General features: G+C 37.6%; 2 protein-coding genes across 3 annotated transcripts; one reads left to right on the top strand and one right to left on the bottom strand.

The window, feature by feature from the left end:
* Window positions 1–567: 567 nt before the first annotated feature.
* cdo1 (cysteine dioxygenase, type I) lies at window positions 568–6328 on the bottom strand. Its single transcript, XM_008418238.3, has 5 exons — window positions 6034–6328; window positions 4747–4824; window positions 3842–3999; window positions 3265–3434; window positions 568–1479 (listed from the first exon to the last, which is right to left on the bottom strand). The coding sequence occupies exons 1-5, from the start codon at window positions 6201–6203 to the stop codon at window positions 1453–1455; spliced, it is 603 nt and encodes a 200-aa protein (XP_008416460.1). The 5' UTR covers window positions 6204–6328; the 3' UTR covers window positions 568–1452.
* A 3417-nt stretch (window positions 6329–9745) lies between these two features.
* Window positions 9746–22553, top strand: ap3s1 (adaptor related protein complex 3 subunit sigma 1). 2 transcript variants are annotated; one of them, XM_008418240.3, is made up of 7 exons: window positions 9746–10053; window positions 14012–14103; window positions 14922–15033; window positions 15122–15193; window positions 17727–17834; window positions 18996–19037; window positions 21801–21906. In XM_008418240.3, the coding sequence occupies exons 1-6, from the start codon at window positions 9985–9987 to the stop codon at window positions 19029–19031; spliced, it is 489 nt and encodes a 162-aa protein (XP_008416462.1). In that variant the 5' UTR covers window positions 9746–9984; the 3' UTR covers window positions 19032–19037; window positions 21801–21906. The 2 variants fall into 2 exon arrangements, with proteins under 2 accessions (XP_008416462.1, XP_008416461.1); XM_008418239.3 differs by lacking the exon at window positions 18996–19037 and having other exon boundaries at window positions 9750–10053; window positions 21801–22553.
* Window positions 22554–23466: the final 913 nt, after the last annotated feature.

Below are 23466 nucleotides of genomic sequence, written 5' to 3'. Positions count from 1 at the left end.
GATAAAGACATTTTTGGATCATACAGAATGCAGTCTGGCAAAACACTCACTGACAGAACTAATGTAACTAGATAGAGCCAACACAGTGACACAGCTACATGGAAAAACGAATCTGTGCACGTAGGCACTTCTTTGTAGCATTCCATCTTTGTAATTCAGTTGCTAATGCATTCACAGTATGACACAGTCACCTTATACTCTGACCACTGTGATCGGAACTGTCTGCAGACGCTGATGTCCGTTATTCAAATACAGTTATCTAGGCAGTCTCATGCCATCCCTTTATTGGTCAAGGTAATGGTCGATCAATAATTCCCCTCAAACTAGACTACAGATTGATGAGGGTGTTCAAAAGTTTGTATGCCAAAGTTAGAGCTATACACGTCATCTGTTCTTAAACTGCTATATTAGAGTTCACAGGTAAAGTCTTGTTAGCATAAGCATTTTGAGAAAAGTGTTTTAATATTTAATGGTGGTGCCATCTTTGTTGCTTGCAGAACTGCATGTTCTTGTTGGTTAACAGTTTGATACACTACTTAATGCTTAAAAATAAAGACAGGCTGGAGATGTGGGAAAATGAGATAGTGTTTATTCTTCTACAGTGATGGAAGTATGCAGTAGCCAGCGCTGTGAAGGATTACACACTACAGAAATACAGGAAAAATAAAAATCCTGAGTTTTTAGATAAACATTTTATCGTCTAATAATACAAAATAATAGTTTCTCCACATGGCTCTATTGGCATGAACACATTTAAAAGCTTGCCGATTTAAAAACTCTTTCAGAGTACGGGATACTCTGCAAATAAATTACAAGCATCACATGTTTAAAAACAACAAAACTCTAAAGCTTTACATTTCTTACTCCCAACGCAAACAGAACAAACTTTTTGCAGGTAAACTGTACAGGTCACAATCCTCAACTTTCTACAGATTTAAGACAATTTCGCGTGGCATGAATCAGCAGTGAGCACAGCTATAAAAGAGTGATTGAGAACGAAGCTGTTCATTACATAACAGATGCTTTTTTCTTTCTTGCCCCTCTTTTGAAAACAAAGGAGAATTTCTAAAAACAGCAATATTTCCTCTTTTTAAAAACACTGAAGAGCAAAAGTGTGGTTACACAGGTAGTGGACAGACAGGAATGTTGTTATTGTAGGAAAAAAGGCTCTCTTCAGGCCAAGCAAACAAAAGGCAGATTCAATCCACGTCCAAGCCTATTCATGCATTCGTCCTGTGCTCATCAGTATTTGCCAAGTTCACACTGGGCAGCGATAAAGCATTTCCAATTAGCGGATTGTCCATTTTGAACCGGTCCACTCCTGATTTTCAAATGGGAACCATGGTCATTTGTGGGTCCACCTTTCTCTGGTTTTTCCCTTTGAATTAATTTCATGCAGTTGTCATTCTAAATGAAAATGTCTTCATCTGCTGGAGGCCCTTTACGTGACGTCTAGTTGTTCTCTTGTGAAATTGTGGTCTAAGAAAAAGAGCGAAAAAGAGGTGAATGCATTAATTAAAAAAAAAAATTAAGTCCTGTAAAAATAGTTATTGCCCCTTACAGTTCACTTGCTGTACATGTCTCAGATCAAACTAATTTTAATCAAAATTAATCTGACCAAATAATTTTTTTTTTCAAATGACTTGATTTATTAAGGCAGCAACCAACCTGTCCCTGTGTAAAACAATAATTATCTGACTTGGCTGTGGGTAGAGAAACTGAACTAAACTTTTCAAAAAACGTGTTTTATGACAATTAATGATTTAACAAGGGGAGCAATTACTGTTTTAAATAAATACAACAATCATTTGAAAATTGTTTTTTGCATTTTCTTGTCCAACTCTGTCTAATATAAGAATTGTTTGATGATCTGAAACATTTAATTATGCCAAAAAGCAAAAACAGAAGAGATTTGTGTGAGGGTGCATTCTTTTTGAGCATATTGCCCAATTAATAAAATAAAATAAAAAAATCTCAGACTGAGCTGCTGCTCAGAGCATCGGGTGTATGTTGGGTTAAGTTCATTGTGTGCTCACGCTCATTTACTTATCTTATCTGTCCTGTTTTGTGTTGCAATCTATTGAACCAACTTGAAAGTTTTATGGTCAAGGTATGCTTATACAACGTGCAGATTACAGATAAGGCCAATGTCAAAAGCAGCGTGGCCAAAAAACAGGCAGAAAACATTCTAGAATTTTATATTTTCGTGAATTGACTGTATAATCCAACTCTCAAACTAGGAATAGACACTTCTTGAAGTTAAAGTTAAATTCATTTTAGTTCATCTGTAAAATGATGAGACGAAATGGAAATGCTTTACGTTTGGTATGTGCAGCAAAGTAAGTGGAAACGTGTCAGATGTTTGGTCACATTAATAAAAGGGAATGCTTTTTTTTAAAGGTTTTCTTGGCTCAAGTGGCCTTTATTTTGAAAGTAGTTTGACAGGAAAGAGAGTTATGAGCGAGGGGGAAGACATGCGGCAAATATCACCAGGCTGGGAATCGAACCTGCGACCACCCATGTATTGTAGGACTAAGGCCTATAATACATGGGTTGTGCTTTGCCCATGTGCCACCGCAGCACCAAGGGGGAATGCGTTTTGAAGTTCTTATGGGCTGCATCTAATGAGTCTAGCAGGAAACCATAAAAACCTCCCATTTCCCTCTTTGTGAGGGAAGAAAGTCTGGGTTCAGCTAATAGTCTGCACTTTTCTATTCTGGTGCTTTTTTTCTTTAAAACATCCTCTCCGTCTGACGGGCAAAAACGTATCACCAAATGATCATGTTTGTTTTCTCGCAGAAATGAACCTAAAATCATCAGCAGTCACATCAGTCTTTGTTTCAGTTGATAAAAAAAAATAAATAAAATAAATAAATCAACAAAAGCCCACCCAACTTTTATGGGGTTTGAGTTGAATAATTCACTCCTTAAAAGCTCAACTTTGTTGGCCTTAACTTTTCAGTCTAAAATACACACATTCTGAAAAAAGTAAATATTTCAAGTTTGAAAAATATCAGCTTTTTCAATTGTTTTGCCTAATATTTGATATGTTAAACATTTGAATTCATGTAATTACATTAAGATATATATTTTATCTTCATGAATTATTTTTAGAGGATGCAAAAATACATTTAGAAACAGGTTCTTGAGGAATTTTTGAGAAAGAGGATGTCTCAAAAATACTTTTATGAGAAATTGAAACACCCAGCTTTGTCGATGTTTAATTATCATTTACTTCAAATCAGATTCAGACAAGTTACTCACATATGGAGTCCTTTCTCCGTGCTTGCTCCAGAAGGTCATCTTGACGGTGTTCTTGTGGCCCGTTCGCTGGTCAAAGGTCTGGCAGGTTTCGAACGGAGGACTGTACAGGTGCAAACTCACGGCGCACTCTGTGTGACTGACGTTTTCTACACGATGCAGACCAATGGAGTCTGAAACACACACGGACATGTTTTTAGAGACGGCGTCTCTGGAGAGGTGCGAGTCCGACACCAAACATCACACTCAGGCTCCATTTGCTGCACAGCGTGGACTTGGAGTGAAGAACTAAATGGTGTTCATTGTGCAGACACAACTAACTGGGAAGTAGCGTTGGACATTAGACCTATTCAGCCTCACACTAACCGGTGTGTAACTGTTGAAGTTGAAATGCCGTGTTGTGCATGGCAATGTCTGCTTTATTGAGATATTCTGCATCTCTCATAGGAGAGTCAAAGTAGGACACGATTGGCCAATAGGACATACATCTGCTGTAAGTCAACGCAAAAGCAATAGAATGTTGAAAGGTGAAAGGCTCGATACGAGCCAAAAAAAAAAAAAAAAAAGTTTTCTTTCTTACCGTTGATGTAAGCGACCTTGTTCTCCTGGAGGATCCTCTGAGATTTCTGCACCATGTCTCCATGTGATTTGCGGTCCGGCCAGTCGAACAGCGTTTCCTTCAGCTGTCCCTGCAGCAGCTTCAGGAAGCAGTGAGAGTCTGTGTGGTCATGGATACTACTGCAAAGTGTCAAAGAGCACACAAGCCTTCGGCATCAGGATGTGCAAGCGCTGACCTTTCAGAGACATGTCAGGTTTTCTGCCTATTGAATACCTGCAGAGAGATTTAATCTGAAAATAAATGTGTGGTCTTTAGTGTTTGCGATAAGACCTCATTACAACCTCTTGTGCAAAATTATCCATCCATCCATTTTCTTTCACCCTTGTCCCTCAGTGGGGTTGGGAGGGTTGCTGGTGCCTATCTCCAGCTAACGTTCCGGGCGAGAGGCGGGGTCACCCTGGACAGGTCGCCAGTCTGTCGCAGGGCAACACAGAGACACACAACCATGCACACACACTCTCACACCTAGGGACAATTTAGAGAGGCCAATTAACCTGACAGTCATGTTTTTGGACTGTGGGAGGAAACCGGAGTACCCGGAGAAAACCCATGCATGCACAGGGAAAACATACAAACTCCATGCCGAAAGACCCCAGGCTGGGAATTGAACCCAGAACCTTCTTGCTGCAAGGCAACAGCTCTACCAACTGCGCCACTGTGCAGCTCAAAATTATATATATGCTATATAATGTTTGAATTTGCTCACAAGGTGACTAATGTAACTGGTAGCAGATGAAACACTGAAATATTTGGCCTGCAATATTTAAACAAAGACAAATCATACAATGATGATGAATTAAAAGTGGTATAAATGTGCCTAACAAAAGATAAAAAAAACAAAACTTTTGTGATTTATATAAACTCACCTGCCATGTCCTTCACCCCAACAGAGAATCATGAGATTGAATTTCCCATTACCCTCATCAACCAAGTTCCTCGTGTACCTGCAGAAAACAACAGAGACTCACTGAATTAGGACAGAGAAAATCAACTTTGGTGTTAGCTTGACAGAAAAAAAAATAGTTTCAAGAGAGTCGCTGTTTGAACATGAGATTTTAATGACAAAAACTAGTTTCAAAAATATATATTGTAAAGTGACCAGTGTTTGTATTATTATTATTATTATTATTATTATTATTATTTACATAAAATATTTAATTACTTAAGTATTAAACATGAGCATTTACCAATTTGCATCGCATAATATTTAAATACAGAGTTTATTTCGGAGATTTCATTATTTTGCTTAAAGAAAACACAAAAAATCTCAAGATCTGAATGCCAGGCTTGTTTTCAAAATTTTTTTGATGTCTAATGTGTAAAAAAAATAATAACATGCAACAAAAAATAATAATGGGACTAAAACCAAGAGTAATAATAATATTAATTTCCGGTAGACAGATACAAATGCTTAAAATATCAATTTTGCGTCATCAAAACATAAAAACTAATTGCCCTTTGAAGGTATGGCTTTCATTTGTCTCATAAAAACACCACGTTTAACCCCCCCAGCTTGTAAAAAACCAGTGTGCGTCATTTGCGTGTTTTTCCAGTGGAAGCATCGTGTTATTCCATTTTTGCGCACATTCGTCCGTTCCACGCACCGTCGCGCGTGTCGCGGCAACAGTGAGCGGGTGTGCGCCTGTCCTGTGTGTTGATTGGATCACCCCCCCCCCCATCCCCCCGCTTCCCCTCACCCGCCTTTCATCGAGTCCAAACGAACCCCAACACCATTTGCAGGATAATCTTCAGTTTTTCTATCTGAAAGAGCAGCGCTCTTTATTTTTACAGGACTATAATCATTGTACCAAGGACTGAGCTCCTCATTCTCTTGAAAACTGCTCGTGTATGTTTGGAAATAAATCTAAATCCGAATAAATTATGCAAATAGGTTCTTTTTTTATTTAAATAAGGTGTGCTGGAAGCTGTCGCACTAGATGGAGACAACAAGTAGCTCCTTTCATTCAAAGTTTTCTTCATTTACAGAGAACAAACTTTAACAACAGCGTTTACTTGGCCCAATTTAAAAGCACGTTTCCTTTTTTTTTGTCTATATAAAATAAAAGCTGAATTAAATATACTTCTGACATAAATAAAACAAAGCGTAAAAATGAATCCCTGTTCATATGCAGAATCTTTTTTTTTTTCATTACCTGTACTGGTCAAACTTTGCATACTTCGTCCATTCGTGAGGCTTGCTCTCGTATGATTCCATGATATTTTGAACCTCCTCCACATTGATTGTGTCACTCTCGAAGATCTTGTGCAGAACTGCGATCAGCTCGTCCAGAGTTTCGGGCTTCACCACCTCGGTCTGCTCCATGTCTGCACAGGAGGGTTTTTAATTTCTTTTTCTCTGCTTGTTTCACGTCGGATGAAAACTTCTGATTTATCTGCTCTGTCGGTAAGTTTTATAGGCTGGCGCAGCAATTTGGGGACGCGCCGGTGATGGACTGTACCACTGTGGAAGAGAAGGTGAACGCCCATAGCTTATTAAATGAAACTCTCCATTAGTGCATGTCAGAGTATTTTGAAAATAACCAGGTGCACCTTTCTTAGAAATCCCTTATCGCAAAAAATAAGCTTTGCTATTTTTTTAAAAACCAATCTAATACTTTTTCCTCACGTTTCCAGCTTGAGCTAATCCATGAGTCCAATTCCACCACGTTGTCACAAACACACCCTCCACCCCGCTTTTATCTCTCTCTTGCTCTCTTGCTCTCAGCCAGGCATTCCTCCAACAATAGGCTTTGCACCCTGTGTTTGTGCAGCCTCTCATCACACAGTCAACAAACTCACTGTCCAAGGTGTTTTCAGAGAACAGACTCACAAACAAGAGGGGGAGGAGGAGATAAACGTGGGAAAAAAGGCTGAGAAGTAACAAACTGGGTGTTGTTTCTCCACAGAATGAGGCTTGAGGTTTTTCACCTTCCAGCCGCAAATGTGAATTTATGTTATTGTGATTTTATGTGAAACATAGTGGTGGCGCTGTCATGCTGTGGGAATACTTTTTTCTGTACAAGGGACAGCTCAGCTGGTTGAAGGGAAATACTGAAGAATTGGAGGCTGCATAAGAGTTTGGACCGGGCGGAGCCTCACATACCAAAACAACCCTAAAATGTCCCAAACACAGGGATTTTGAAAAAGTTTAAATCTGACAGCATGTTCTTTTATTATAATGGCACAGTCAAAGTCAAGACTGCTTGTAGTGCATCAAAATGTAAAAAAAAAGAAATAAAACCTCAATGGGTGTAAGATACGCTGGAAATTACTAATTATTTTCTCATGAGGGGGAAAGAAAAAAAAATCAAGTTATTCAAAAAGCCTCAGTGAATCATTTGGATACATTTGGTTATGGGTTGACTTCTCACACGTTTCACAAAAAGCATCAAGTCACAGATATTTTCTGCATCCATATTCCTCTGCAACTCAACCGTCTCCTTCGTGTTTTAACTTGTCCGGCTATGTTCACATTGTCCTGCAAGTAGTTTTTTTCCATCATGTCTGGCATGCTGTTGGAGCTGCCTGAGTTTATGTAACTTCATCTTAAACTTTCTCTACAGGTGGAATAAACTCTTTCCCTCTCCTGCCAAATATAAAGAAAAAAAAAAAGAATTAAACGAAGCGGGTAATTATGGTCGGTGTGTGGTGAAGACAAAGTGTACACAGTTTGCTTTCTGCATGTTGCTCCCAAGAAATGCAGAATATCACATCAATGCTGATTTGAAAGCAATTTCAGTTTTTAGTCTAAAACCTATTCAAACAGTTCACTCAAATATTTTTTATTTTTAAATAATTGTTGAATGGCAGTGGGTGGATTCAGATGACTGTTTTCAGTCATCTGACATGTGGCACTGTGTCAGAGGAAAAATCCTCCCTGGCATCCCTCCATGTTTACAGGCAGCATGAAATGTGGAGAACTTTCTTTGAATGGGGGCTTGAGCCAAGTTTCAGGAACAGCTGCCACATCATCAGTCCCAGATGTTGTGCAGCTCCCCCCACTGGTTGTAGCGCATGTGGGGCCTTAGAGCCTGCAGCGAGAACTACCTGCGCCTATAAAGTCATGTCAGTGATTTGTAGGTGGCTCAAATGAAACTGTTCAACTGGTTTTGGGTCTACTACAGATAAATCTTTGGTAAGCTTTCAAAGGTTCAGGCTCCACTTCAGTAAAAGGTTTTTAACTCTTCACAAAAACACGTTTTTGTTCATTCTTTGAGATTGTGCTCAATTTACAGGAAGTATCCCCTCTTTTTTTTCCTCTTTTTTTTAACGTAGAACAGTTTAAACATTTGAGGCATTTGCGTAGGATCTCCTCTTTTAAAAGTTCTGCAACTATCAACTCACATATGCTAACAAAGTTAGCCAGTTTAGATTCCCTTAAAGTCCGTTTGCAGACTGGGTTTACATTCATGTTACAAAAATAAATAATAAATGTTTGAATGGAATCTCCAAAACAAAAAAAACAACATTCAGTAACAATAGGATCTTCAGTTAAGACAATAGATAATACCAGTTTCCATTTGTAGCAAACAGGCTTGTGCTGATTATATGAACTCCCATATTTTCAAAAATATCCCAACTGACCTCCTGAAAGAATTTCTATTTTAACTCTTACAGCCATGTGTAAAGTCACCTGTGTAAATTCTGGATTGTATCCATATACTGCAGGTCTTTTTGTCTTATATTGCCTTTGTGGAGACACACCATGTGTGCATCAACTCAAAATAAGTTTTTCCATTTACCCCTGACCTCCAACTGAAGTTGTTAAGCTTTTGCCCTCACCCAGTTTTATTGCTATTTATTTGGAGTTTGCTCAACATTGTTTTGTTACGTGTGCAGTATTAATCTAAGTTACATGGTTTTCAGAAAATCTGGAGATTTTTAAAGAAACTACTCACCTCACTTCATAAAGAGCTAAACAAATTACTCTCACATGTTGCTATTTTTTCCAAGCACATTCAGAAGGGAAATCTTTTTAATATATTAGATTTTAAGAACTCCATACTCTTTCTCCCTTTGCTTTATTTTCTGATTTCTTCTCTGCCAGTGCACTGATTGCTGATCCTCATCATTTGGAGGGTCCTAAACAGCTCTCCAATCGGCACCCTTCTCCATTGTATGTTTATGTTGACCACAGCAGGGGAGCAATTTGTCCTTAACTAGATGATGCTTCATGGATCCATCTGCTCAACTCGAGATGATCCATCTAGTCCTTATACCTGACTGCCACATGACATATTTTGCACATTTGTTTGAGCTTAAAAAGTAATAAAAATGAGCAATACAAGGAGACAAAAAGTATTAGGCTTAGAAAATTCTATATGCAGTATTAAACTGTATTAAAAAGTTATGGCATTAAGAAACTAAACAAAAATGTGCAACCTTAAATTGATCATATACTAAAAGGCAACATTTCAGGTAACAACTCTTTGGGAATTCACCCAACTAAAGTTAAAATAAAATACAATTTTCCCCTAACTGTGTTAACTTGAGCGTTTTACTTGAAATGAATCAACCTGAAATGGATGCATGGATTGATTGATTTTAATGTCCTAACTGTATAATAGGCTCTCAATATTTAATCTATACATTTAAAAATGTTTTCTAAAAGGTCACTTTTGATCACTTTTGATTTGACCCTGAAATAATAATAATAAAAATAATGAAATAAACACTTTTTAAATATATATAAAAAAACAAACAAACACACGTATCAGAGTTTATGATTCAGGTTTATATTTTCTTATTGAAAACCAGCTCAACTAATGAGTGTTTACAGTTTGTGTTCCGCTGCGCCCCCGTGTGGATAATTCTGGCGTCACGCACCCGAAAAGGAATTGAACTAAAAAAAAGAAAACAAGAGTTTTAATCCATCTCGGCTTCCGTAGCAAGAAGAGGCGTATGACTGCTTCTCTTGACGTGGAATATTTCCGTGCAGGGACGATGGAGAAGTAGCAGCACGGTGAAGCTGAAAACCAACAGATCCAGACGGGATTTTAAGCCCTGAAACCCAGTCAGGTCCGGCTTGTTCCGGATCCGACAGAACCCAGTCAAGTAGAGGCTGAAGCCGCCGCGCTCTCCGCCTCCCCCCTTCAGCTACAATCATGATTAAAGCCATTCTAATATTCAACAACCACGGCAAACCGAGGCTTTCTAAATTCTACGAACATTATGTGAGTAAAAACAGGCTCTTTCAGCCACTTTTGGTGTTTACTTCCACTTTCCGCCGCGAGCTAATTATGAAAAAAAAAAAAGCCAATTAATAATTAAAAACATGACACTTTCTAATGAAATCAGTGGTCTGGACACATTTCTGCCACTGCTGAAAGCTTCCTGTCTGATAGGAAGCATGTGTGTTTATTGTTTTTTTTTCAGTTATATAGACGTCTACTCCACGATGCCCTTTAAAGAAAATACTGAATAATTAAAGATGTGCAATCCAAAACGAGGCTCTCTCATTCAGCCTGAGGAGAGAAGGTTGCTCCCAGTTTTATGCTGGTTTCATGTGAACATCCAGCTGTGTGGCTGATGTGAGTTCAGTGTTTGTGTCACATGACTTTAATGACGCCCTTGTGAGTAACTCGTGTTGAACTCCGGCCTTTATTTCCTCTGAGGGTTTGGTACGTACCTGCTCTGTTGGTAAAACTAAAATATAAAATGGTCAGGTTATGTAATGGTCTTTGCAGAGCAGGCAGTGCTGACATCTCCTCTTAATTGGATTTGTACATCACATCAGTGGCGGTTCTTGATGGCAAGGTGGCCTGTGTGGCCCTAGTAGCCCATTCAACAAAAATCAGCAACTTTGATCATACACTTTTAAGTTTATTATTATTATTATTATTATTATTATTATTATTATTATTATTATTATTATGTGTTTCTAATGTGTTTTTAATATATACACCTCTGGAAAAAAAATTAAGAGCCCACTGCACTGAGCCCCATTGAATACTTCCTGGTTATTCCACCAAATATTGATTTCTGAGTTGAAACATTAGTATTGTTTCTAAATGAACTTGTTTTCTGGAAGGTCTGAAATGTTTTTTTGTTGTTGTTATTTTGACCATTTCTTGTATTATGCAAATAAATACTAAATTTCTGCTTGGGGCTTTGGAGACATGCTGTTAGTAGTTCATAAAATAAAATAAAAGAACAATGTTGATTTTACGCAAACCTATAAAAAGTAAAATCAGAGAAACTTAGCATTTTAAGTGGTCTCTTTATTTTTTCCACAGCTGTATGTTCATATTGGTCTGTTTGATGTTAAACATGTTAAACTGTTTTTGGTCATTTATTTTTGTCTTTTGCTCCAAAATACTTTCAGACATGCTTAAGATTCAGAATGGGTTATAATCTTATTTAAGTTTTGAGCCATATTTAAAGATTGGCACATAAATGAAACTGCAAAAAAAAAAGTAATTAAAAGGCAGGCTATGGTGGTTTGTACTTTGGAGGCATGTCCTGTGGTTTGATGGAAATAAAATTTAAATGTTTAGCAGTAATGACCAGCAAGCTTTAGGGAAACCATCCTAACTCTGAAGTACGGTGGTGGCAGCATCATGTTGTAGGGATGTTGTGCTACAAAGTGCTCTACTCACCATGAATAAGCCCAATCTTTTTATTACTTTATTATGTATACAAATATCGTATACAAACATTTTCAAATATCACAAATGTTGTTGGTCTTTTCAATGTCAGTCATGAAAAATTTGTTTTATTTTACATATATAAGCCTGTTTACTGCAAAGAAAACATCCAGACCTGGCTCAGATTAATTGTCCATAATTCCAAAATCGTCACAAGAATAACATTGCAAATAATAAAAATATCTCTTATGACTTGCTGATAAAAGCCAATTAGAAATCAAAGATCTTGAATTTTGGAGACATGTCCATGTCCAGTCCCTGATGTTTGTCAGCAGGGAGGAGGAAAACTACAGACACACATCTGCAAAAAAAAAAAAAAATATATATATATATATATCAGCAGCTTTGCAAAAGACTAATTGACTCTTTTCTGCTATTGACCAAATCATTGACAGCCTTTGTTTAAAAATAAAATAAGGCGTCCTATTAATTCTCCACCTCATATTTAACCTGTTTATTGAGGCAGACATCAATTGGTACACATTTGAGGAGGATCAGTTGCGACTGATTGGATTACAAGAAGGCTGTGTAGACACCATCTGTTATTCTGCAAGCCAAGGTGTTGGCTTACCGTCTGCAGGAGCTTTTATTTCACACACTGTGTGGGCCGCTGTGAGCTGAGAGAACTATCTTTATTATCTGTAAAGGGGAGGGGCTGAGGTTGCTGCTGTGGCTGAAATGAGTTGATGGAAAAGTCATGAATGATGCGTGTTTGTTGAATGTCAGAGGATACAGAGAATGCAAATAAACAGGCCACATTCATACTGGGGGTTTAGTATAAATATAGATGATTTTGCTTCACACTGGATGTCGCCTGTGTGTGATAGTCTTTTCAAATGACGAGCAAATGTCTGTTTGAACATGAAAGTAAAGCGACTTTATTTAAAATATGTCTATGCTTACTGTTTGGCTACACAGTCTAGTTATTATTTCTAAACAACATAAGAGTATAAAGCACTTTATTAGAATGCACTCTAGCAATTAAAGGTCCATTAGAGTCCACAACATTTCTAAAGAGCTCTAATTACATTTCCTCCTGCATTAACGTCTTATTCCTTGCTGCATTTTTTTTTTTTTTGAGCAAAATCCACACAGTTCTTTCCACTGTATTTGGCTCCCACGGTAAATATAAGCATGAGTTATTTAGATTTGTTCTCCTCCAGGTCGTCTTGGATGCAGTTCTCCCACCGTGACCTTTGACGATTTTCTTTTTCTTTTTCGCTTATTGCTCTCCTAGGAATGGGTCTGTGTGTGTCACATCATGTTTATATCCCAGGGAAATGGGAAGTCCTAAATGAAAGTTATTTAACTTTCATTTAGGATCAACTTATACAATTATAAGTCTATAAATTACAAAAGGCATGAACTGTGTTTTTGTGTTAAGGCTGCTAATAACTGCAGAAAATGTGATTTTTATTTTAAGCTGTTGTTACTTTACATGTTTATTTGGGGCACCTGAATAAACATACTCAAATAAAAAACTTGTATTTCTTTAAAATTTCCCATGCAAGATTTATTTTAGACGCCCTTTGTTATGTTGACCATAAAGGCGGAGGGAGCAGAATGTTTCACTTTGAATCAGAGTTTTATAAATCACTGAACATCATGATGAAAAATTCAGAAGCTTGTCATTTTCAGTCTCTCACTGCTGCTCTTGTTTGGATAATTAAACTGTAAGTACGGTTAAGGCTGCTGGTCCCATGCTGCGGGTCACATGACCAGTTTTTTGCCCCCAGCACGCCGGGTATTCGCCGTCTCCTTTCTCCTTGAACTCACTGATCCGTTTGGGCCCCCCAGAAAGTTATTTGCTCCCTTTGGTAACACTGCCTCACTGTAGGAGATTTAGAGTTTTTCTTTTCCCCCCTTTTGCTGTAGGACTTTCAGTAAAACAATGTTTAGTCACAAATCTGTGTAACTTCAAACGCCTTAAAAATATGTTGTTTTACTTACAACATTTTCTCCCCTGGAGAACATGTGACATAACTCTGACATGGTTCAAACTCTCTTCCTTGTGACCTCTGTGTACTATTGGCATGTGTAAATCACTTTTTGCTGATTTAGGAGTATTTAAAAGAAATGTTTGAGGACTTATTTGTCCAACAGCTCTGCCTTTCAACATGTTATTTATCTCCTCTTTATTAGAAATGCACCTATCAGTCGGAAAGAGTTCAGAATCGGATGATTTAAAAAAAAAAAAAAAAAATATCAGATCAACAGGTAGGAAACAAAAATCTCCATTCATTAATTTCCCCAGCAGTAAAAACTCCCACCATTTTCAGCCCATAAATGCATTGAGCACTATTATATGATTTATTGGCTTTTTCTCAGCTCAGTTAAAAATCAAGCAAAGGTTAGGAACATGACTTAATCAATTAACCTACAGTGTATGTTTTCATCTGTGTTCCATTAAAAAAAAAAGAAATTAAAAATTAAAGACCAGAAATTATTATTCTTTGTTGAACGTCTCTCCTTATTCTCTGTGCAGAATGAAGACACAGAGCAACAGATCATCAGGGAAACTTTCCACTTGGTCTCGAAAAGAGACGAAAACGTCTGCAATTTCCTAGAAGGTGGATTGTAAGTAATGACCTACATGTGACTGAAACCGTTTGCAACGAGTGTCTCAATGCTACGACATCCATCTGCACATCAGGTCTCTTGCAAGTGTAATTCATTATTCAGTAACGAGTGGCTGCAGAGTGTTTGTACGCATTTCCTCTCTTGATGTCCTGCTGCTCATTTGATTGATAAGTGTGAAACAATAAAGTGAAGGACTTCACTGCAAAATGTTTAACTGGTCATAATAATAGATTTGTAAAAGTACTCCAAAAGTCTCTGTATTAGCAGCCAGTTGAGTTATTGCACAGGTTTTGTAAGGGTTGCAACATTTCCTGTGGCAGCAGAAATGCAGCAACAGATTTTTTAAAATTTATTTATCAAACCCTTCATCAGACTCGCTGCTTCTCGTATCTTCTGTTTTTAGAGTATATGGTTCCCTATCTGTACCTTTATAGCAGAAAACATCCTGTTGCGTTTCACCTTCTGTTTTGTCTGTCATAACATGTTTGTTTCTGCAGGTTTTATTGGGTCAAGCTCAGGCCAAAGTGCATGTCCTAGAAATGTTTAACCTATTGGCGTTGATGTCAAGAAGACCAAAAGGAGTCGAGATTAATTTCTGGAAATGTGTTTTCATAAAGTTTTAACAAAGTATTGATCAAAATGCATCAGTCAATCAGTACTACCTGGATCTAATTAGTTGTGTGTTTTAATGCTTAAAAAATGTAGCTGCTGATTCCAGTTTTTACCAATCCAGACTTGGATTGTTGTTGGCCAGAAAAACATGATTAGTGCAACTCAAGTTTTTCTTTATTTACTTTTTGTTCTTTGCATTTCAGGTTGATTGGAGGATCGGACTACAAGCTGATCTACAGACACTACGCCACGTTGTACTTCGTGTTTTGTGTCGACTCATCAGAGAGTGAATTAGGAATTTTAGACTTGATCCAGGTAAAACCCTGCAGATTTGACACTATTGGTTACTGTTTGTTGGTTTGCTGTTAGAGTGTTTCTTAGCTTGTTTTTACGATAATTTCAGGTTTTCGTGGAAACGCTGGACAAATGCTTTGAGAATGTCTGTGAGCTTGACTTAATTTTTCATGTAGACAAGGTAAGAGTTTGTCATTCCATTATGTAATGTTTATGATTCTGTTTGTTCAAAACTTATCATGATTATTTATGATACTGTTGTAATAATGTTAGTGATTATGGCCCGATTTATCGTGCCATGCTTGTCTGATGAACATGTTGGAACATGTTACACAACATCTGATGATTTTATTACAACCAACTTCCTAAAAACAACCTAAAACCAGAACATACTGCTGATTAGATGTGATGTAATGAGTTCATTGGTTGATTACAGTTAGATTAGCTAATTTTATATAATATATGGTATTTCATGTTATTAATAATTTAAAGATAATTAAAGGCTTTGTGTGCTTTATTAGATCCAGAAAACACAATGCCTTGCAAAAATATACACCTTTTATGTGTAAAAGAAAAGGGTGTATGATGGTTTTGTAAATTTTTTTGACAAATCCCAAATAGACTTTTGTCATAAGAACTTGCTTATGTCACTAAATAGGCTGTAAGAGGTCATGTAGGGGTCAGCTGAATGAAGGCCACTTTTTATTTGTTTCTCTTGAAATGAAGCGAACCGAAAACGTACCGAACTGTGACTTTTGTCTACTGTTGCACCCCTAGAAAGGATACTTTTGACATCACATATCCTAGTTACACTTGGTCGCTTAAGGTAAACTAGATATCTTAAAGAAACAACAGTTCAACATAAAACCTTAGTGCAGCAGATGTTTAATTATTAAAAGCACATACTTTGGATGCAGTAGACTATTCATCTTCACATTAAGTGATATTTTAGTATTGTACCTTTTTGAAACATTGAATGTTACCTGATTTGACTGACTTGATTCTGGGTTTCTCTTGAACATTTTACAAACTTGAAGGATTTTAAACACTGACTAGTATATGCAGTGTACAAGCAAAAAGAACCTGTAGTTCTTTTTGCTTGAACTACAGGTTGAACAAAACACACCCGAGTCTAAGCCTTTATTGTCAAGTCAGAGTTATCCTCCTCTCACAGTCTAAATAGGGCTGTTTGCCACAAACGTGGTAGAAAAAGATTTTAAAAAATATATTTTTTCACAAAGGGGCTCTGAAAAGACGTAGAATGACTGTAAAGCTAACAAGATCTGACTGAATCAGAGAGGAACCTGGTGAAGCATGCCCTTCTTTAACAATAAGAACTTGTAACGCTTCAGGTTGTGTTTAAGGGAGGAGAAGAGGCGGTAGACTTGACTGGACGGTTAGAAACTCACAACTACACTGGTACTGAGAATTCCACAGTGTTGTCCTTTAATAAAACGCTCTTCACCAACCTTACTAGCCCGGTTGAACGGCTGCTACACATTCACACATGAAATAAGCAGAGTTCAAAGCAACCCGTAACGTCACCAACGTAAGAGAGTTATATGTCCGTCTCAGTCCAGGTATTGTAACAATTTGTAACGACTGGTACAGTATCCAACTGTAGCAGGTTTCTCAGACGTTCTCTAAAAAGAAACAGCGACGCATACATGACGTCATCTGAGATACTAGAATGTCTTAAAGAGATACTACACAATTACGACTGTTACAAACTGTTCCTTTTAACAGATTCACTTAAGAAGAAATCACATTGATTGAAGTAAAAATATATATCAGATTGTGCAAATTCAGTGTTATCGGTAGTCTACACACCTGAGCTCTGTGATGTACTGGCACAATAACAAAAGAAACACACACCCTTTGTTGTCCACCATTACATGCTGCTACAAACACAGTGCTGCTTGCATCAGGACTTACCCTCTGTTTGACTCCCAGCTGCTGCCGTCTTCAGTGTGCCGCAGCCAAACTGCATAATAAGGACACAGCCGATGCATTTCAGATATATTTAACCTCTGCATGTACATCGCCATCTGCTCAAACTATGTTTGTATTCTTTATTGTAGCAAAGCAACAATGGGTTACATTACAGATGAGTCACAAAACATGTTGGATTCAAGAAATTTGCAACAACCATCAGACAGGCGTTACAGCAAGTTCTGTTTGCTTCTCTTGTGTCAAATTACCAGGTGCTTTCAGGACAGGAGAAATATTTTGTTGCTGATCTTTCAGGATCTACTTTCAAGATGCCAGATTTGTTTGCAGGAGAGTGAAGTGCATTAGCCCTCTTTCAACCAGCTGACCAGCAGTGTGCAGCCACAGATGGGGGCTTTCTCTAGTATTTTTACAAAAGACTTCAGTTTGCTGTCATATGGAAACCAAATTGGGAACTTTTTACTGGTTTTTGTACCAGTAATCGAGCCAGGCATCGATCAGAGAAATGCCGTTGGCTCACCAGTCCATTTCCAGGAGCAGATCTTACTTTGTTTGAGCTTTGGGAACTGATGTGTTTACTGTAACTCTGTGAATGTGTCTGTACATCTTTTATTTTATTTTATTTTTATTTTTTTTGGATTTTTAGATTGTACATCTGTTTCTTGTGTAGTCAAGAAACAGACGCAATTGGACAGAGGTAAGCAGTTTGTCTTTGAGTTTTAATATTTTAATATTGAAGTTGCTCTGGATCTCTCCTGCTTCAGGTCCACCACATTCTGGCAGAGATGGTGATGGGTGGGATGGTCCTGGAGACCAACATGAACGAAATCATCACGCAGGTGGACGCCCAGAACAAGATGGAGAAATCTGAGGTGAGCGCCTCCCTGCCTGCCTGCTGGCCGACTTGCCTCTGCCTCCACACTTCTCTGAGGCGTTGTGTACAGTATGCAGGCATGTGTGTATGCTGCACCCTGCATGCTTCCTCTCCAGCGACTTTCTGTGGATGCTCCCGACCTTTACCAGAGTGTTTGTGCTCTCTTCAGCCTTCTCCTTCCGCTTCACTGCTTCTCAATGTTGATCGGGGTGAGACATGGTCTATACCTTAAAACACACATTATTAAAGATATTCATGCGCCTGCTGCTTTTGCACTAAGAGTACCACTATCCAGTGAATCTGCAGAATCTGTCACAGGTAAATCTCATGTCATTCAAGTTTGGTTTACAATATCTGGTGTGTTACTTCAGGAAAATGTCAGTTTTTAGACGCTCTTTGTGTAAAAATTTCCTCTCCAATCGAGTGTCCCTGTTAAAGTGCATTGTTTTTTTTTCAGCTTCGGCCAGTAAATAATCCTTTGCTTGATGGAAAAATGAAACGAAACAGCCAGAGGCAATTCAGTTAGATCATTATTTTTTCCATTTGGTTTGCAGGATTTATTAAATGTCTAAAAGGTTAATTGCACTAAATACAACTAAGAAAAATTTCTCATTTTAGTTGACAAAGATAAAGAATGCTGGATGGCTGCTTTTTGAGTATTAATCAAAAGTCTTAATTTAGTCTATATATATATATTTTTTTTACATTAATATGAGTTTCATTGTTTGCTTTTAACCTGACAGATATTTTTTTGTTCGATTGGCAGTTTGTAAGCAGTCTTTTACTGGTCTGACATCGAGAGCTGCTCTGTCTTTTCCTTTCTGGACCTATCGTAGACCACAGAGGTTTTCATGCACTGATGCTAATTCAATCTGACTCTGTTCGTTTAAAGGTCAGCGTCTGGCAAACAAGGATGAAGCTGTCCTTCCTCCAATTTGGTGAAAGCTAAATACCAAATGCTCTATTTTGTTTTCATTAAGATCCAAGTAAAAATAACTGGACCAAGGTTGATATTTCTTCTGATTCCAGATGTGGTGTACTATAGGTCCTATCACTATCTGTGGAGAAAAACTGTAATTACTTTAATCTGCTTTAACATTCCTCATTCCTCTTTTTCCTGACCCTGTCCAGTTCTTTCCATTCTTCTCTCTCTTTACAGACCTTTATCTTTCAGTCTACCAGGCAGGACAGGTAGACACAGGTACTGCTAAATTTACAACCAAACACTGTAACCTTAACTGAATTTTTTACGTCCCCTTTGACCCTCTCCACATGGCCCTTCATCTAACTGTAAACTGACGTCACTAACATACAGTAGGAATCTTTCACGACAGACCCAGAAATGCCTCAATTTTATCTCTACAACTAAGAACAAAGCACTTTGACAGCAGGGTAGAGTCAAAATGCTTCAGTCTTGTACCTCTACACTCCAAGAAAGGCGTCATTTAAACTAGTGTTGCTCTATCCTGGTCCTTAGGACTTAATGTCCTGCATGTTCAGGTGTTTCTCTGCTGCTGGAATCAGTGGCAGCTTCAGTGGGATCAAAACGAAGACATCTATAGCTTTCAGACGAAGGTTGAGGTTACAAGCAGGCCTGTCACAATAATCAAAAAAAAAAAAAATCAATCACATGATAAATTAAAACAAACTTGATGATTTCCATTTACCTGATTTGTCGATTATCTTTTTTTTTCTCTCTTTCTACCAAAAACTGGATGATAGAAATCTTCAGTTTGGTGGTTTGATCTCAACTAGCCCTTTTTGAAGGGAAATCTTGTTTACAAAGACTTCAAAATTCATTTTATGTTTATTTATTTTGGATATATAAAATGTCTTCCAGTTCCAGGGTTAAATGTTCATTAGAATTTAAAGTTTACTGATCTTTGAGAATGTGTGCTTGCATTATTATTTTGTCATTACCATTACATTACTTAAAAACTGGTCTCAAAACAACAATACTGGGGTGCTGTGGTGGCGCAGAGGTTAAGTAAGCACAACCCACATATGGAGGTCTTAGTCATTGACGCGGCTGTCACAGGTTCGATTCCCGGCCCTTTCCGCATGCCTTCCCCCTTCTCTCATTACCCACCTTCCTGTCAATTCACTATCAAGTAAAGGCCACTAGAGCCAATAAAACCTTAAAAAAACAAAAAAACAAACAAACAATAGTATCGTTTATTGCGATAAGGTCTGGAACAATTTATCATACAGCAAAATTTGTTATCTTGACCAAATACAGTAGAAAAGAAATGTCCTTTTATTGTCCAACATTGGGAAAATCCGGGTGTAACAGCAGCAAGCCAAATGCAAAATTAATTCTGCACATTCAAACTGAGGTAATGAATATCAAAATATTGTTAATACTTTACTGTAATGCCAAATTTACTGCATACAATAATGACACAATACAGTTATTAAGTACAACCAACTCAGATCAAAAGAAACTAAGTAGGGTAAATACTTAGTTTAGCACACATTTTTCAACAGTAGATGATAGGAAGTATTGTTGCAGCAGTTTTACAGACAATATTGCATGCTGCTAAATTCTTCTAAAGCCTCAAACTTTGTGCACAGAATCAGATTACTGTTATCTTTTTCAAGAGAGGTGGTTTTCCAAACAAATTCCTGCAAGACAATGATAGTGATTTCTGAATCCTCTGCCCTGAATCAGCATTCCTCTCGTTTAGCGACCTGGCCGTCTTCCCGTCTAACACCAGTGTCCTTGATTCCTGGCACAGAAGGAATCCCCATTAGACAAAAAGCCTATTGAAACAACCTCGTGGAAGGAGGACATTAATTTATCTACATACCAGACACACTTTTCCTTCACCCTGTGATATTTTTTAAGCTTGTTTTGAGTGTCTTTCTCGGATAGACAATGTACAGGACTGCTGATCAGTTTGGTTATTTGTGGGTCTGTCGAGTAAAGATTTATTTTGGAGTTCTCTAACTGCAGTGGTTCTCAAGCGTCTTTTTATGCCATCGAAGAAAAAGGGAGACTTCTTCCTCTTTAAATGTTCAGATTTTCCAGAAAACCTTGTTGGAGGCTAAATTTGCCTTGTCGAGCTTCCTGTTGAGATTCACTGTGTTAGAGTGTAGCGCCTCCTTTACCCTGAGAGTAGTTTATCTCTATTAGACCAACAACCTTCCCATAATAGATGTAATAAATGTTTACACGGCTCTTTGTTCAAATATTGTTTCTAGACAGAAAATTTGTAGCTGTACGTACAACTCAGTAAAATAGAATATCACTCTTTGATTGAATTACTAAAGTAAATAAATCCTCCGGCGATATTCTAATTTACTGAGATGTTACTATATATTTGTACGTGGCACAACATTAATATCTCTACTCACAGAAATGTATTCACGCAGAGCAATGCTAGCTGCAGTCATATCTAGAGGTACAGTGTCCCCTGCATTATTAATGGCTAAAACTTTGACGCCCACATTCTGTAGTTGCGTGGTTATCCGAGCATCATTTATCTTCAAACCCAGATCCATTTTTCTGCTTCACATAATTCTCTCCCTGCATTTTTACCCCCACCGGCCCACAGTCGTCCAGTGGGCTCACTTTCCAAGCAAATGCCGCCTTTTTGTCCATTTGATGGATGTTCAGTGCTGCTCAGTACATCAGAGTCAGTGAATGAGTAGTTTAGTTCAGTATGTCCTCACAGTTGACTCCTAATTGGCTCTGGTTGTGATGTCCATCATTCTAGAAGTAGAAAATGCATGTGCATATAAAGCTCTAAAGGCATCTGAATGTATGTTTTGCATATGTTGTCCGTCTCAGTGCTTTTGCATTTTGTCAGCAGATGATTGTTGTTCGTTCAGCTGTGTTTTCTGTCCTGTGTCTTCTTGTGTTCAGCTGTTATCTCTATTAATGTTTTTTGCTCCACTGGTTTGTTTCTTATCAAACCTTGTGTGTGTGTTTGTGTGTGTACATGTGTTTGGGTTTGCGCAGGCTGGCATCGCAGGAGCACCGGCTCGCGCAGTGTCAGCGGTGAAGAACATGAACCTCCCGGAAATGCCCAAAAACATCAACATCGGCGACATAAGCATAAAAGTGCCAAATTTACCTTCCTTCAAATAGCGGCAGCAAGATCCATGAACCTTGAGGTGTCAGCCGATGTTTACCGCGATGCGATCTGTTTACCAAAACTTCAGAATACTAACTTTTATCAGTCTGGAAGGTACTGTGTGATTTCACACTCCATGTTGTGATGTTATCTCCTTGGGTTCATTGTTGAGCAACATATTAAAATGTTTTGGGGTTCTTTTCTGTTTGAAGGACAAAAGAGAAGTATTTATCAGATTTACATTCCTTCTGTTTCGCTGCAGGTTGGCTCGTAGCATTCAGCACCTCCATTATAGATCTGTGGCGTTTTGTTACTGAAAGGAAATGAGAAACCAACACAAGTGTTTACTTTAAAGAGGAAGGATGATGGATTTTTTTGGGGCGGGCAGATACATTCAAATGAGTATGAAATATTTCCAAATCAGCCGCAGTGTTTGGATATAAATTAAAGAACAATAGTAAATTAGGGAGGATAAGGAATTTAGACATGCATAAATGCTAATTTTGTTAAGTTTTTTTCTGATTGGTTTGTGGACCATTTAAAAAGATTTGTCATGTTTTATGGAATGATTATGTTAATTTTCTGCTGTGTATGATTTTACTTTGCTTCTTTTTCAACAATAAACTGGCAAAACCCAACTTCTGTTTTGATTATTTTTTTGGTATTAGTATCTATTTCACACAAAAAGTGTACACTATTGTTGCATTGCCTTCTATTTCTATGAAAAGACAATATGCAAATGGGAGATGGCACTACTTGACACAGATGAAAGTGGCTGAAGGTCAGAGAAACTGTTTGAAGCAAATAAGCAAATAAGGAAGAGAGAAGAAAATTTTGATTTACAAGTTGAGCAGGTTTATGTATAAAGTTTAAGCTAACCCTTATTCATTATTGTATTACCTCCAAGAAGAAAAATATTCTTCAATTTTCTATTGGTCAATAGATGAATGAGTGAAAGCATTGTTGCATATTATATAAATGACAAATTTCAGCAGAAAGTTTTTTTTATAACTTTTAAAATAGGAATAATAAACATAAAATAAAACATTTTTATTTTGTAAAATATAAGAAAGAAGTCAATACTTAACTCATATGCCCATTTGACTCGTGCTGTATATGCACCACGTTTTTTCCTTTGTGGTTGCTTTTTCATCTACTTTATGTCCAGTCTCCTTACCTGACTGTTACAGAATATGGTGTGTGTTCCTTTAGAAACTGGGAATGTAAAAATAGCAACAGTAAAATTATTGTATTTTATGGTAAGAAATGCAAGAAAGAGCTGAGTCAGGACTGCAGATATACTTCAGTTGATTATCTACTGTATGTCAAGTTTTCAACTAACTTGTTAGACGTTTACATAAAGAATGGTTACTATTTGTTTAAAAAATGAGAGAAAGTCTACATTTATCCAGTCCACATCAATTCTGTCTGGAGAAATGAACCAAAATTCCAGCGAACTATTACGAGAAACATTTGAAAGAAAACCCGAAATGTTTAACCCAAGTTATATAGCTGAAAGGTAACGATACCAAATCCTGAGGAAATAACTTC

Source organism: Poecilia reticulata, chromosome 9 (genome assembly GCF_904066995.2).
Source record: "Poecilia reticulata chromosome 9, P_reticulata-male-v2, whole genome shotgun sequence".
Lineage (NCBI taxonomy): Eukaryota > Metazoa > Chordata > Actinopteri > Cyprinodontiformes > Poeciliidae > Poecilia > Poecilia reticulata.
This window is presented reverse-complemented; position numbering and strand designations above follow the sequence as displayed.

Coding starts and splice junctions, on each gene's coding strand:
- cdo1 (XM_008418238.3), bottom strand. CDS start 6,203: ATGGAGCAGACCGAGGTGGTGAAGCCCGAAACTCTGGACGAGCTGATC. Junction 3,435..3,841: donor CAAGGTCGCTTACATCAACG/GTAAGAAAGAAA, acceptor TGTGTGTTTCAG/ACTCCATTGGTCTGCATCGT. Junction 1,480..3,264: donor ACGGAGAAAGGACTCCATAT/GTGAGTAACTTG, acceptor TCTTTTTCTTAG/ACCACAATTTCACAAGAGAA.
- ap3s1 (XM_008418239.3), top strand. CDS start 9,985: ATGATTAAAGCCATTCTAATATTCAACAACCACGGCAAACCGAGGCTT. Junction 14,104..14,921: donor AATTTCCTAGAAGGTGGATT/GTAAGTAATGAC, acceptor TTTGCATTTCAG/GTTGATTGGAGGATCGGACT. Junction 15,034..15,121: donor GAATTTTAGACTTGATCCAG/GTAAAACCCTGC, acceptor CGATAATTTCAG/GTTTTCGTGGAAACGCTGGA.